This window comes from Struthio camelus, chromosome 4 (assembly GCF_040807025.1).
Source record: "Struthio camelus isolate bStrCam1 chromosome 4, bStrCam1.hap1, whole genome shotgun sequence".
In the NCBI taxonomy this organism is placed as follows: domain Eukaryota; kingdom Metazoa; phylum Chordata; class Aves; order Struthioniformes; family Struthionidae; genus Struthio; species Struthio camelus.
The window spans coordinates 6,502,852-6,518,209 of record NC_090945.1 but is presented as its reverse complement, the minus strand read 5'-3'; the positions used below and the strand labels follow the sequence as shown (position 1 = coordinate 6,518,209).

At 45.7% G+C, this 15,358-nt stretch overlaps 1 protein-coding gene across 1 annotated transcript in view; it reads left to right on the top strand.

The window, feature by feature from the left end:
* Positions 1-15,358, top strand: part of SHROOM3 (shroom family member 3) — a 167,943-nt gene that overhangs the window by 42,759 nt on the left and 109,826 nt on the right. Inside the window, exon 3 of the mRNA XM_009687257.2 lies at positions 10,625-10,779. Within this exon, the coding sequence (XP_009685552.2) occupies positions 10,625-10,779 (155 nt within the window). The remainder of the gene's footprint in view (positions 1-10,624; positions 10,780-15,358) is intronic.

Genomic DNA, 15,358 nt, shown 5'->3' with positions numbered 1-15,358 from the left:
CAGAGAAGGAGCGGGAGAGAGCGATCCCTGATGTTCAACACAGGGACAGAATGAGCATTGCTCTGCACCTGCACCAGTGTCGCTTTTCCGTGCTTGCTCTGTTTGGGACACAGACGTACAGCGGTACTTTTTTCCTTGCCTTGCCTGGTTGCTGGGGTGTGATGTCTTTGTGCTTAGGTCACTAAATAGCAATGCTGCTTCCTCTTTGTTTGTGCATGGCAATGTCAACGGAGAGAAAAGTTGATTGGAGAGGTGAGAACCCAGCCTGGGCTTTAGGAGATGTGTCACGGAGATGTTCTGTCCTCAGACAAGTCACTGAGTCGCTCGGTAGCAGGTCTCACCTTTGAATTAGGCACAAAAATCCTCCTCTTCCCAACTGGATACTCCCCGCCAGAAAGATGGACTTTTACAGGATTTCTGGGCAGCATGAGATGCAGTGAGTAATAGTGAAAACCCCTGAGTTTACAGCCAGAATGATACTTTTGGGCGTGAGGCCTCGATTAAGACAGTGATTATGACACTTCTTTTACATCTCCTTTGATTTCCAGGGAGCTATGCCTGGTGTACACTGCTGTGAATTAGTTCTGAACTAGACTGCTCCATGGTCTCTCCCTAATCCACACTGTACTGTAGCCCAGGCAGCAGGGCCCGCTGATCGCTGGCGTCACTCCAGATTTAGGCAGAATCTCGGTTTCCAGTGTCGTTCTGTTCCCTGTCTCGGTGTTCATGTGGAAGACAACGTTAGACTTGCTTCCCCTCGTGTACCGCTCACCTCACAAATGCTGGGGGCTGCAACTTCTCACGCTCAAGATGCAGAGCTGTGTGAAATCACCTCCTGCTCTCTTACCGCTGGGAAGTTGTTCCCTGGGCCTGCCAAGTACTTAGATCTAATGCTTTTCACTGGTCAGAGGCACATCTTGAAATGTTTTGGACGATTTTGCTAACGGTCCTTTTATCTTATCTGCATGTATCAGGTCCCGAGACTAACTTTGCTCCCTGTCCCTTGGCCTAGCTCAGTTCTCATTACTCACCTCTGCAGACAAGTAGGGCTGTTCCCTCCCCCGGAGAACTTGCAGGCTCAGGGAAGGAGTTGCTGGTGGCGTGGCACAGTGCGATTGTTCAGCTAAGGGCGGCTGGGGTGACAGCAAGGAGTGGGGGCTCTGAAAGCAGCAGGTTCTGTGGGAATTAGGGCAGAAACTTTTGGAGAGCAAGACAGAGAAGCAATAAAAAGCTGCTGCCAGCCAGCACAGCCTGGGATGAAGCATGAATAAAAGAAGGGAGAGGTAGGAAGAAGCATTACAGAGGTCTGAGATATCACTTCTCAAGACACCCTGACATAAAGCAGCAGGCAGACAAGAGGTAGGAGAGCCAGGAGAGAAGCCTTGCCTCTAGGTTGGGTCCAAATGTCGCCACGTAGCTGAGAGCAGGCTTTGCTGCTGTCTCTTTGTTTGCTGTTATCCCAGCTTTTCCACATCTGTGTTTCCCTTCTCTCCATTTGTCTAACCCGTCCATTTAGACTGTAAGCCTTGGGGCAGGAACTGTCTATGGTAATGTGTTTGTACCATACCTGCTAAAAGAGGGATCTGATACGGCTCTAGGTGTTACCGTAGAGCAAACACAGATTAGTTCCTTGTCTCGTATGTATGGAGAGGGGTGGAGAAAATTTATTGTTAGCTTTCCCTCTTGTTACAAAAAAGATCCTAGATGCCTCTTGAATGCCTGAAGTCAAAGCTGTAGCGTAGTTCCATCTTTCTTTGTGAGTTAGCTTGAACAAAGGCTTGAGCCTCCTTGCCCCTTCCACTTTTCAATGTAAAAATCTCTGTGGGGGCCTAACAGTTCTGTGCTTAAGAAGGTGGAAAATTATCTTACGAGCTAAGCCTTCTTTCCTCTGCTGGCTTAGGAATTTAGAGTCACCAAGAGGAATCACACATAAACTGATCCAAGTATGTTTTCTTATCTCTTGTAGCTGAAGCCAGCAATCTGTTTTCCATTCACTTCTTGACGCTTTTTGCTGAGGGTCTGTCTGCTGAGATTAACCTTGCTCGCAGGACAGGAAACAATCACACAGGAAACGGAAAGGTGTGGAAGTGTTGGAGCCTGCAGGGTAGTTCTAGGAATGACCTTGAATCCTGGGTCCTTGTCAGTAACTTGCATCCATCCCGCATGGATCACAGTGGCATGTCTGCCCCTGGGTCACTGACTGCTGGTGCTCACCGGGCTGGTGCCCTCAGTGGAAGAGGTCTCAGTCCTTCATGAAGGCTCTGCCTGCACTGGGGCAGCAGCACTCCTTTATTTTCCCTACAGTCCTAGTCTCCAGATCATCCAGGTTCAGAAAGCTACGGGAAAGCAGTCTGGGTACTGCCTGGTTCCTGCGTTTCCCTCCAAGATGAGGACAGGCAGGTGTGCAGCCAGGTGTTGTAAGTGGCGTGGGGACTGTGATGCTCCTTGCTGCCCTGGGCTAGTGCAGATGCAAGCAAAAAGGAGACCAGGTACTGTAGAGAAGGGAGTGTTGTTGGATCATCAGTGGGAAGCAGGTTTCTCTCTGGATCTGTAGCACTTGGAGGGGAACTGGCAACCCTTTGCTTCTGCTGCTGCTGCTGCTGCAGCATGTGCTTCAATTTGACTTTTAGGATACCCATAAAGGGGGAGGTCCTGGTACCCTTTGTATTAGAGATGGTACCATTTTCAGTCAGCATCCTGGACAGATTCCAGTTTGGGTACATAGAACTTGCTTCCCTGAAATCTCTCCTCTTAAACAAACCGGAGTAATGGCAGCTCATTTCAGCTTTCATCAGGGCCAGATTTAGGCACAGATGAAATAGCAACTGCCTCAGGCAACAGAGTAGGAGGGCAGGAAAGGCATAATGTCATGGGGACCAGGAGTTTTTTCTTTTCCTCCAGGCATTTTCACTCTACGGGAGTTTCTCTGCCTTCGTGAGGTATGAATGGCCTTGCTCTCTGAGCTGCGCCTACCAGCATCCAGCTGGCAGGGGGGAAAGTGGCTTTGAAAGCAGAAACTTGTGGACTACTATTTAGGGAGCACACAGCACGGGAGAAGCTCTCTGTCACGCACTTGACATTGAATTTTGCCGCTCTCAAGTGCCAAGATAAACTATTATATATGTCCTTAGAGCCGGAAGCGGTGAATTCAGTGGAGGGACAGGTGAAACTGATTTTGTCCTCAGCCCTGACAGACAGGGAAAAAATGAGCCTGTCCCTACACACACGCACACACGCACACTGCAAAGAAGTCTTGAACTCACTGTGCCAGTCTCACGCAGTACTGAGCTCTTTAGGAGTACTAAGTGACTCTCCTAAACATGGTGCCAAATGCTGCTGGGTTTCTCTGAAGTCAGCCATACTGCTAAAATCAGAGCTGGTGACTGTCATTGCGAACACAGTGAGTAGAAGTCCCATTAAGTTTCCAGTCGTGCATCTCTGATACAGCGTCTGGAAAAAAAGCCTGAGGATGCCAGAAGGGTTGGAGTTGCAAGGCATGGAGTTCTCCTTGCTAGGTGTCTTGCTCCAAGTCAAGTGAGTATATTCATTAACATGGTTCAGGCTGAGTGTAGGAGAAAATATGTTATTTTGCCTGTGTTAAATAACAGAAAATTTTTGAAAGTGCCAAAAAGGTATCGTAGGACTGGTAACCCTTCAAAATTTCAGTTTAACTTGTTCTTCCACTGAATGAAGTTCAGGCTTTCAAGGTAAATTCGTTCTGCATGAGCCTAGTACAGCTACCTGGAATAAATTAATCTCTCCACCACAGTTATTTTACCAGGGGAGCAGAAATGTTACTGGGGAACAGTCCAGAGCACTAGGAAAAAAAATCCCTGTCTTGCTTCCCCACAGAATGAAACAATAACTAATTTGGAAACACTGTCTTAGGCTTAGAGTAAATGTCAATAGCTAAATTCTCTCTAGATGCATGTCTGCATCGGGGATGGGGATATCCAGCAGTGATACGGCTCCAGGGGGAGACCTTTGACTTAGCTATTTTTTGATCGAATTGTCTTTAACTGCTCCATCATGCTGACACAGAGGCTGTGGACAATGGGGAGGAATGCCTCCTGCATGGGAAACCCTCCCTGCCCCCAAACTGTGGCATGTTGTTAAGTCTGACTGAAGGAAGCAGTGTATTCTCGGGAGCCGTTCGGCAGCTCTGCAGCTTCGCTCGTAGTTTTGAGAACCATCTCTGCACTCCATGGGGCCCTAAAAGGCTCCAGCTCCAACATTAAGCCTAAATCAGTCAGCAGCTGAACGCGTTTGCTGCACGAGCAGTCCAGCAGGCTTCTGTGTGTACTGCTCTGGACTGGGTGCAATATGTGGCTGGTCTGGTGTGGTTGTGTTGCACCTTACGGTGGACCTCAGTCTCACCTGTTGGGTGTCCAAGGCTGGGCACTGAGAAGTGATTACAACCTGGACTGCTGAATTTGGAAATGGATGCAGTTGGTTTGTCTGTGTTTGCTCACAAATGCAAATTGGTTTAACCTCTTCACCAGTGTTGCACCAGTGTAAGTGACCTGGTGAGGGACACTGCAGAGATGAGCCTCACATTCACTGGAAATGCCTCCTTCCACTGGAAAGAATGAAACCAGTTCCACTAAAATCTTGGGAACCATCACAAATGCTTTCGTAGTGTAGATGCGGGGGTGGAAATGGATCGGTGATGGGGCCATCTGAGAAGGAACCTGATCAAGGGGTCGGAAGCGGGGAACATTTTTCTGTAACGCTCTGCCTGGGAGAGTTATGGACTCCTTGCACCAGAGAAAGCTAACGTCTCTCCATTCCTGCATGGAGCAACATTTCTCCTCGCTCAGCCTGTCGATTTCTATAAAACTGTTTTCCGCAGCTCAGGAATTCTGGACAGCCATCTCCAGCAGTTCATTTGTGATGCTTCCCTTCCCACCGTTATACTATCTGACATGAAAAGGGCAGTAGTTTGTCATCGCAATTCTGTCAACACCCAGCTAAGCTGGCTTACTGTTTTTTTCCAGAGCATCTCCCAGTGCCACTCAGCAGTTGTACTAACCTGCTGCGCGGCACAGCTCTTACTTGAGTAACTGCGTACAGTGTGCATACATATTTGCTTGCTTTCTTCTTCTTCCTTCTTCCTTTTATGAAGAAACTTCAGCAAATGAGTTTACAGTTTAGGAATCGCATGCGCCATTCATAATATAAAGGACACAAAGCTGGAATGATCCATCTTAAAAGGTACAGAGATTTTGTTGTTACAAAGGCTCCTCAAAGAAAGGGAAGAGAAAAGAGGAATAAATAAAGAAAACCTCTTTAAAATAATCAAGAAAGGATCTCAGTGAGACAGCATTCTCTGAACCTACAGTAACCATAGCGAACCAAACAAAAGACAGAAGTAGTAAGTCTTATGTATCCTTGGTGATCTGCTTAAGCAACTTCTTGCTTTTACAGTAAGCCAAAAAGGAGGAGAACAGATGGGTTCAAAGTCTGCGGCATGATCTATTGAATGACAAGGAGCCTCCTCTAATGCAAGAAAATGCACTAGAGTGCTAATGCAAGGCAGGCCCAGGGTGGCCTTTGGGCTTCTCAGGAAAGGGCGGTGGGCATGGTAGGCTGTGCTGCAGAAAGGACAGCTGAAAGGGCTTCAGTTTGTGTCAGCCTGGGGAGACGTCGAGGCCTTCTGAAGTGGGTGTATTTCAGGAAAGATTTCTTTTTCTCCTTTTGAAAGAACTTGAATGAATTGCTTAGATATATTTGAGGAAAGCAGAAGAAAGAGGTGTGTGTGGCAGGGGGGAGTGTTGGAATCACAGCCCTTATGGAGAAGTTTGATAGGTTTTCACAGGAAGTAGAAACTCTCAGAGATGGTTGGTGGAGCACCCTCTAGAAGGGGATGTGTCCCTGTTGCATGACTCAGAAAGCACAGAGACTCCCCGAGGGCAAGGCCTGTGAGAGAGGGCTTTGGAGAGACAATGCCTGGAATGAGAGTCAAGACTCGACTCCTCACTGCCCACACGCTAAATGGGGAGGACCGACAAAGGCGATAACAACTGACTCCACTTTACAGGTGGGAAACTGAGGCACGGAAACCAAGTGTCTTTCCTCTTGATGAATGTTTTGCTGGACAGATACTCCGACTGATTTCAAGGAGAGAGAGTGATTTCTTACAGATTCTGCTCACCACGTGGAAGCGCCTGGGCAGCTGGCTCTGCTCACAGTGCCTGCAGTAGCGCCCGTCATTGCATCCAGCCTCCTAAGTTTTAGGCCGCCACATGAAGTGCAGAGCCAAGCAATCTGTGCCCGTCAGAGTCTGCTCTCATAACTCGACTTGGCAGAGCAATTGGCTCGATCCCGCTCTGCATTACTTTTGTGAAAAAGGGAATGAATTGACTGGTGACCCATTTCCTCCTAGTAGGTGCAGTTTTTGCTCTTTAGAGAAAGTGGCCAGAAACTTTCTTTGATTAAAGGGAGGAAAAAGGAGATGGAGAGGACTTCCTTTTGTCGGTCTGTCAGGAGAGTTTGTGTGTCAGGGTGAAATGATTTAGCAGCCGTACAATCACAAAACATTAGTCTGAAATTCCACACAGTCTTGTGGTGCCCAAGAGTTTCAAGAACTTCCTTAAACTCATTTCTAAAGAAATCACAAGAGCCTGACAATCTGTTTTACTAAGGAAAGGCGCTGTATCTGCGGACCTTGGAATGAGGACAACCGCATAGTTGTGCTGGTGCTGTTAGCTCCAATTTACTAATGTTTTTCCTCCGCTTTACAGAAAGGGGAGCCTGGGCATGTTAAACATCTATTCAGCAAGGCATTCAAGCATCAGCTTGTGCAAGCATTTGCTTAAGTGCTTTATTGATTATAGTCAGATTGTAGCACATATTTTAAACAAAGCACCTTTTAAAGTGTTTTGCTGAATCAAACACTGAAAAACGTGTAACTTTACAGACACTATCAATGCCAAGGAGAAAAATTACTGTCATCTGAGTCCTGACTCTGATCACTGGAGCTGGGCGCACAGTCACTCGAGCTTCAAGAGTTGCAATAAGCTGTATCGTTGCTTCTGCTCCAGCAGATGAGCTCTGGTTAGCCCAGAGGTAGCAGCTTAGGTGACTGACTACGCCAGACAGACAGGCTAGCAGGGGAACCGCGTGTTTTCTCCTTACTTGCTGGGACTCACGCTGTCAGGGCCAGTGGGGGCCGGCTGCTCCCAAAGGGGCAGGGGGCTGGGAGCCAAGCACGATAACACGGCTGGCAGGGCAGGTGTCTCTCGAGGCAGGCAGGACAGACCTGGGGGCAGCAGCCAGGTTCAGCCAAGAGTCCAGACCATCAGGCAGGATCGTGGTGGCAAGACAGCCTCAAGGTCAAGCCAGGGAAGCAGGTCAGGGTCAGGGTCAGGGTCAGTGATGGTGACACAGCCCAGTGATCAGCAGGCAGGACCAGAATGACAAGACAGGTCTGATGCCAAACTTGAGAAGTCAATGAGCAGGTCAGAGCCCAGATCAACAGGACTCCATGGCCAGGCATGGCTGATACAGAGCTGGAGACCAGCATACCTACAGCATAGCTCAGGCAGGAGCTGAAACCCCAAGGCTGAGCTTAAATGGAGCCCCTGGGCAGGAGGTGTGGATGGAGGCCCTTGGTGAGGCTGGTCAGATCCATCACAGTCCGTTAGTGCCCTCAGGGCCCCGACACACACCATCGTGAGTTCATTAAACCTTGCTGGTGACTACAGGACCTTATCGAATCCTTCCTGTTACATGCAGCCCAGGAGTACTTGCTTGTTTGCCGGCTGATACAGCCATAGCTGTAGAGATGCACAGCCACCTTCCTCTGCTTCCCCTCTCTTCCTTTTCCCCGGGACTGTAGTCTGCCTGGCTGGTGGAGATCTGAACACCCCAGACACCGACAGCAGTTGGAGGGTGTCATTTCTGGCATCACGTCGCTGCTAGAAAGGATTATCTTGCCTTTCCTTGCCCTCTGCCCGTGCTCAGCGCATCTGTGTCCCTTATCTCGCATCTGCTGTAGTGAACGCACGGCCCCTGTGCCTATAGAGCCAGCTTGCCGCGTCAAATAAAACTGGAGATGTGCACGCGCACCAACGTATGTATATATTCTGCAGGTTAGATTTCATTCAGGTCGCTAAGCCCAGACACTCAGTGATAAGAGAAAGAGTCTGATAACTGGGACCAGGAAAGAAGATGGCAGGGTAGTTTCTCTGGGTTGCTGTGTTCACCTACACAAAGCACAGTTTCTCATAAACCACTAGGTGCACAACATGTATTAAGTTCATTGTTTATTTTAAAATCAATACTGAAAAGTTAGCGAGTGCTTGGAAAGAAGGATGTCAATTGGCATAAGAAGGCATAAATGGGAATATATCAGGCAGAAAGATTTCTCTCAGTGCTGTTCACAGCGTTGCCACCACTAGCAATCTCATCAGAAGCGTTGAGATATTTAGTGTTTCCTTAAAGTCTCAGGTTTTGGCTTATTTATGAGTGTGATTAGAGAAGAACCCAACCTCCCATGTTCATTAAGAAAAGGGCAGAAAAGCCAACGTCTAGCCCATGTGGTTGCAGAGAGAATCTTAAAAAAGTGATCTTGTGGAATGAAAAAAATAGAAAATGTAAATAAAATTTGGGATTATTAAAGGGTAAAACACAGATCATGATTTTGGGATATAGTTGTTCTTTTTAAGGCTGAATTTTTTTCAAGGCAGAAGTTGATACAATGCTTCTGATGAGTATCTCTTCCTTTGAAGTAGTTGGTATTTGTTACAAGTAGATACTGGTCCAAGAATGCCTTTTCTCCATTATATGTGATCTAACGTAACAGAACAAAAACAAAACCAATCGCTTCTGTTGACTCTATCGCACGTTAATCTACCCCACAGTATCCCACTCTATTGTATTTAGTTTGAATGGTACCCACCTGTTTTTCTTTACAACAGCAACAAACTGGAGCAGTACTGCATTTTTAGTTTGTTATTTATTTATTTATGTTGGCAGGAAGGTCTAATGTTTCATCTCTAACCCTTCCTGGTAATTGTGATACAAGGCTCTTTATATGAAGTCTCATTCCTGTGGTTTTATCCAGTTCTTAAGAAGAAAAGAAAAAACTCATTCATCAGTGGAATGACTTCCTGGTGGAATGAATGACACTATGATTTTTACCTGCCTTTGTAGGGGGCTAAGACAACTGATTAGCTAATGTTTGTCAAAGTCACATTTTAAGTGCTATAAGATACATGAGCTCGAATACTATTGTTCAGAAGAACAGAGCGCCTTCGCTTATGAGAAATTACCCTTCAACGCTGAAACTTATGTACTGGTGAAAAATCTAGGTGATGTGTCTACATGTGCAGAATTACATGTCTGAGTTATGGCTCAGTTGCACTTTGCCTGGCATGACTTGAAATAAGAGTAACTTCCAGAAGTGTGTGCACAATTTCACTTCTCAGAAAATGGCACCCCTAGAAATACTCAGCCCTTCCACTGGCTGAATCAGTCTTAATGTGATTCAGCTGCATCTTTTTGTTTCGGTGTGATGCTTGGGAAGGTGAAAGACTGAAGGGAGAGATCATGCTTCTGATGTGCCACATGGTATTATACTACTGAAGTGTGGAAGATGTGATGATTGCTAATACAGGTGGCAGCTTCCATTGAGCGTGGCCTGCCGAGTGCTTTGAGTATCAAATTTTTGTGGTGGCAGGTTTTGTAATAAGAGTCATTTTGGTTGCACTTCAGTCTCCAGAAATTCAGGGTTCACAGTGAATTAACGCATGTAAAACCTACTCTCTGCTAATATTCCGTATTAACTGTGCTCATGTGCCTTTGCTGAGAGGTAGTGCGCTATTGCACAAGGCTGGGAGTCAGAGGCTCAGGGTCTGATTTTCTTGTCCTCTGCCTTGTTACTTAACTTCTGCACAGACTTGGTGCATCGCTGCTGGCACGCTAATGGGGGATCAGTGTGCATGAAGGACCACACAGTGGGCATGATGGACCACACCAAACAGAGAGGAAAATGCCCTGAAATTCTCTTACTCGCTTTGCCACTGCATAGCCTTGGGCAAGTTGCTTACCTTCTCCTAAAATTAAAATAATTCTCTACTTTCTTTTATACCGTACTTTGAAATCCCTCGCTGTAAAACACTACAGAGCTGCTGCATGCTATTAAGTTCATGCACCTATGTGCATCTGCTCTACTGCTGCCCTGTAAGCAACAAGCTGTTGCTAATCAGCCACCTAGATCACAAAGAGGAGCCTGAACAGAAAATCATATCAAGCTCTTCTCATCCAGGCTTTGTACTTGGGCTTGTGCCTGGGTGCTCTTCTCAGGAGAGGTTCGTGACTGTTTTGCTGGCATTTACTGCTTCCAAATACCAAAGACTTTTTAGGCTTATTCAAAACAACACTTCTTGACAGAACTCGTTTGGCTGCCAAGCCCCATCTTCTATCCATATGAAATGTAGGGGGAGGTAAGCCTAGACCTTTGGGGAAGCTGGCTGGGAGAGGAAGGTGATGTTTCTTATTTGGAGAGCTGAGATTTCGGTGGCAGACTTCGTTCCTTCAATAAAAATGCATGTTCAGCTCTGCGCATGACAGCCAGACCGTGGCAGGCATGCCTCACCGTTTCTTTCTCTTTCCTGCGTAGATTGAAGAGGGAGGTAAAGCGGACTCCCTGCCTTCCAAGCTGCAGGCTGGTGACGAGGTGGTGAACATCAATGAGGTGGAACTGAGCAGCTCCAGGAGAGAGGCCATCTCCCTGGTAAAAGGGTCCTACAAGAAACTGAAGCTGGTCGTCCGCAGGTAGGCAAGACACAACACTCCCTTGCTCCCTCCTGCCTTGTAGAGCGTCACAGCCGCCCTCCTCACGTATTCTTTTGAAAGCCTGTGACTTGGTCTCATCTAATGTTGGCAAGTAGACTTGTTTTTAAGTATGCAGGCATGAGCCCAAGGGCAAACATTTGTTCCTTTCAACTGACGTTTCTGTGATTCCTTTGCACTGCAAGGTCCAAGCATGTGAAATATTTATCTGACTCTCTTCCGCTGCTCCCCTGTCATATGACAATGCAGGATTCATATTCCAGTGATTTACAAGAACTCGCTTCTTCCTTACAAGTTTTCGGGGCTCCCCGTGAGAGCGTGGCAGTTCTGTGCATAGCTCCTACCTCACTGCTGGGTTTTATCACTGTCGCTCTGACAGCAGAAGGATTCCCACTGGCCTCAGCAGGGTTTGGAGCCATCTTATGCTCTGTAGTTGAGCGACAGAGTGACCGTGCAGACAGAGAGCAGTCTGATCGATACTGGCCTTGGGGCGCGATCTAGGGGAAGAGCAGCCACTTCACCTGATCTCTTGAGTAACAGCCTCCGCGGTCCCACTGAGAGAGTGACCTGTGGTGCGGTCTGTCCATCTCCTCGCCAAGGTGCTCCAAGCTCTTCGTGCACATTTAAAGCTCAGTGGCAATGCACCATGTAAATGGTAATGAGTAACGATGCCAGAGTGCTGGTCTCAGATGGTGTATTGAGCTTAACTCAGCTGTGCAAATTGTGCCGATCTCCTCTGGAGACATGCATGATAAAGAAATACATTTGTCTTAGGGTCAGGCCACAGAGCTTTAACCTTGACGCGCATTTTGAATCAGAGATGTCTGTACATGGAATTTCAAGGTTTTTGTAAGACCTTAATAGAGAGGCTTCTTGTATGTTTCCTGCAGTGGGTATGTCCAAACACTTTTTTCTGTCCCAGTTAGGTGATAGCTAGTATCACCTTATGGAGTGCCCTGTCCTGAATTTCCACACTGAGCCAGAGAGGAATCTGGGTCAAGATCAGCATAGCTGAGGAGCTGTCGTTAGCCAAGCAAAAGGCACCAGCTTGAGTCGTTAAGTTGGAACGACTGGCTAACATCTGAGTGATGATGTCCAACTTGGGCAGGCATAAACAGCTTAGGCACCCTCCTGCTTTCTGGATTATATTTCATGTTTCTGCTGGCTACGTTGTGTTGCTTACCTAAAGTATCATTAGGTACTACAGTGACCTTATGACAAATTCTGGATATTCGTGTATGGAACTGGTAGGTGGTTTGTGTAGCCAGTGGGATGATATTTACAAAAGTAATGGATAGCATTTTGAGTGTTTTCCAAAAATGGATCTCTTTTATTTAAGAGATTTTTAAACATGTAAATTGTAGCCTAATTATACTGACTGAACAAAATGTTGAATTCAACCTAAAATAGCAAAACTGTGAAAATAGAACCCTTTGTCACATTTTAATTTCTTTTTACCAAGATGAACTAGTAAAATGTCTGGGTTCGTATGGCTTAAAGCGAAAAATGTCTTCAGGGTTAGTCTATTCACCTAAGAGAGAAAAGAAAAGGAAAGGCAAGAAAAATTAAATATGCAAAGCCTAGAATCCTACTGCCCTCGTTTCATCCCCAGATTTTTCTTTCTGTCCACTCCACTTAGGTATTTTCATTAGCAGCATTTCCCTAGCAGGGACTGAAAACTGCATGTGTCGTGGAAAGCCTTTTAGCATCCTACAAACTAGAACAAGTAAACCGGGCAAATCAGGCCCTGTGCATCTCAAACTGAATACCAGAAGTGGATGAATGCTCTCCTTCTCTCTCTCTCTATACATACAAACATACATGTACATACACACACATGTGCATGTATATGTATATATGTGTATACATATATATCTGTTTACACGCAGATGTGATTTATTCAAGGTCAGCAGTGTCAGAGCCAGGCCAAAACTCAGCAGTTCCTAATGTTTCCCTGAGAGATGCCTGAATTGCTGGGCCACATCTGTCAAAAAGCTTTGAGGCCTCTTTTTTCAAGTTAAAAGAGAAAATGAGGCACTTTCTCTTTTTCTTGGCTAGTTTTTCACATGCAGTAGGAATCAAGCAGAGCAATCCAAATGTATATTGATCACATTGTTCTTAGGAAAGTTGATGAGTTATTGAAAGAGGAGGAGATCCAACTCTGAAAGAATTAACTGTTAGCCAGAAGTGTGCTGATTCCAAAATTACACTTCAGAGTGTAACGTGATAGTTTCTCTCTCCATTACTTTTAGGTTCCCAAGACCTTTTCACCTTTTCTTCTCCTTTTTAATGGGCATGCAGGGGGATTTCATGTTTTCCTGGGGGGAATGCCATGGTGAACTTGAAGAAAATTGCTTCAGAACCTTTCGTGGTTTCGTTTCATTACTACTAGAAGATCAAGCACGCTAACTCTGAGAGGTATTTTATTCACATAATATCCCCTTGCCAAGGTACTTCAAGCCCTTCATGCACATTTAAACCTCTGTGACAATCCATACACTTACAGCTGAAACATTACAATTAAGAGCTGAGAGCCCAACCCTCAGTTCAGGTAATTTGACACAGTCACAGCTGACCTTGCAGTGCTGGCGCAGGCTGGGGAAGTAGCAACAGAGCAGAAATGTGAGGTCCTCACTGCTTTGTGGGCAGTGGGTCAGAAGTTGTCCGAATTCTTCTAGTCCCCAGAGGTGGCATGACTCAGCTCTCTGGCCAGCTGGTGGCAAGGTAGAAGACAAAGATCTTGTCTGCAGTCCAATGGGGAAAGAAGGTAGGAGGGGATAAAAGAAGGCTCTCAGGGGAGAATGGTGGGAAAGAGGAAAGCAGTGAAGGGAAAGTGAGTTTCTACATTAAAAATAAAAGCTTCCAACAAAATGGAGTGAAATGCAGCAAGATAAAAAAAGAGACTAATTAAGGAAAACATCTCAATACACAGCCTGAGCTACGTGGAGCCTTCTTCTCAGGTAAGGGGATGCTGCTGGGGAGGTCAGTATCTATGTGATGAAATGCAAACAAATGTTTGCAAGCCAAATTGAGATAAAACTACGGTACCAAGGATATGCAGATTGTCTTTACCCCAGACCTAATGAGTTTAGCCATTAAGGCTGGCAAAGAAAGCACTAGTGTGCTTCCCAGCTGGGGTTGTTCTTTATGCTATGTGGACGAGAAGATGATGTTTCGCAGTACTCCATCAGCTGAAAGTAAAATGATTCTGGAGTGCCTAAGAAGTTGGTTTTTGTAAATTGGTCATAATGATTTAATTCAAGTGGATTAGGGTTGCTTGCTACAAACACCAGCTGTCAGAACACTCACTAAACAGTCATTTATATTTTAGCATGAATTTTTAGTGATTTCAGTGTTCATGAAAGCTTTTGCCTGGGAAGTGACAAAAACTCAGACTGGACTTTACCTGTTAAAACTTATGTGCAAATAATGGCAAAGTCTGCTTGGTGCCTGTATTTTCGGTTCCTTCCAATGCATATTAAAAGGTGAGCATGTTTTTGAAGGTTTGTTTGCTTGTTTTTCGTATCAAAATCTCAGGAACTCTCTCTCTATAGTGGTGTGATGATGACATCAGAAATTGTAGCGCAGAGAAAGCTTAGGTATTTTTTCCAGATGTTTTATACAAAGAAATCAAATAGAGGGTAAGAACATCAAATAGAAGGTCTACAGAAAGAATATATTGGACCTACTCCGTATATTTGCATGGCCCCCATAGCATACTCTGTTGAATCTCAGTTTTTATATTAGGACAAAGGTAAGTTTCTAGTACCCACAGCAGTAGAGTAAATAAGTCTGAGCTGTTGAAAGATGAGCTGATACTTTCTGGGTTGAAACTAAATCAATTAGCAGAGGAGTGAGTAATGTAAATGCATAAATATATGTGTGACTCAAAAAAGGGCTGTAGAAAGGGTGACTAAAATCCACCAGTCTCAACTATAGAAAATAAGCCTGTAATCTCACTATTAACTGTTGAATTTCTTTCTTATGAGGAGAGTAACAAAACGCAATTCTGCTGCAGTTGGGTGATGTGGAAAATCAGTTGTGGCAAAACCCTGTCGATTAGGCTCCCTTAGACATCCTTGTGTCAGTATGTGTTAGTGGGAGAAGAGTCAGCTACTCCGTCTCTGAAATGAAAGCCTGTGCAACCAGCACTGCCGGCTGTAGTTTTCCCAGCGGTATAAAACTGCTTGCCTTGATTTTCAGAATGTCGATCGTTTATAGTTTCGCCGTGCGTTGTACGGTCATCAGATGTGTTGGCTGCCAGAGCTGGGCTGCATTTGATTCCTGCTTGAGCACATCCAGCTTTTTGGATTGTTATGAAAATGATTATTTTCATTTTTATACGATTTTGCAATGTAAAGATCGACAGATTGGGCAGGTGTGGATTGGCATATGTGGAGCTGTCACATACTGGAGGAAACTTAAAGTTCAGCAGTCAGAATAGCTACATTTCAGATGAGCTGCATCACTTCCCATGAGCTGGGAAGGAGCTTTTTGTGCTAGTCTCTTTGCAAAGTGGCAGTTTCTCATCTGCAGAGTTAATAACCTTTAACAGGCAGGG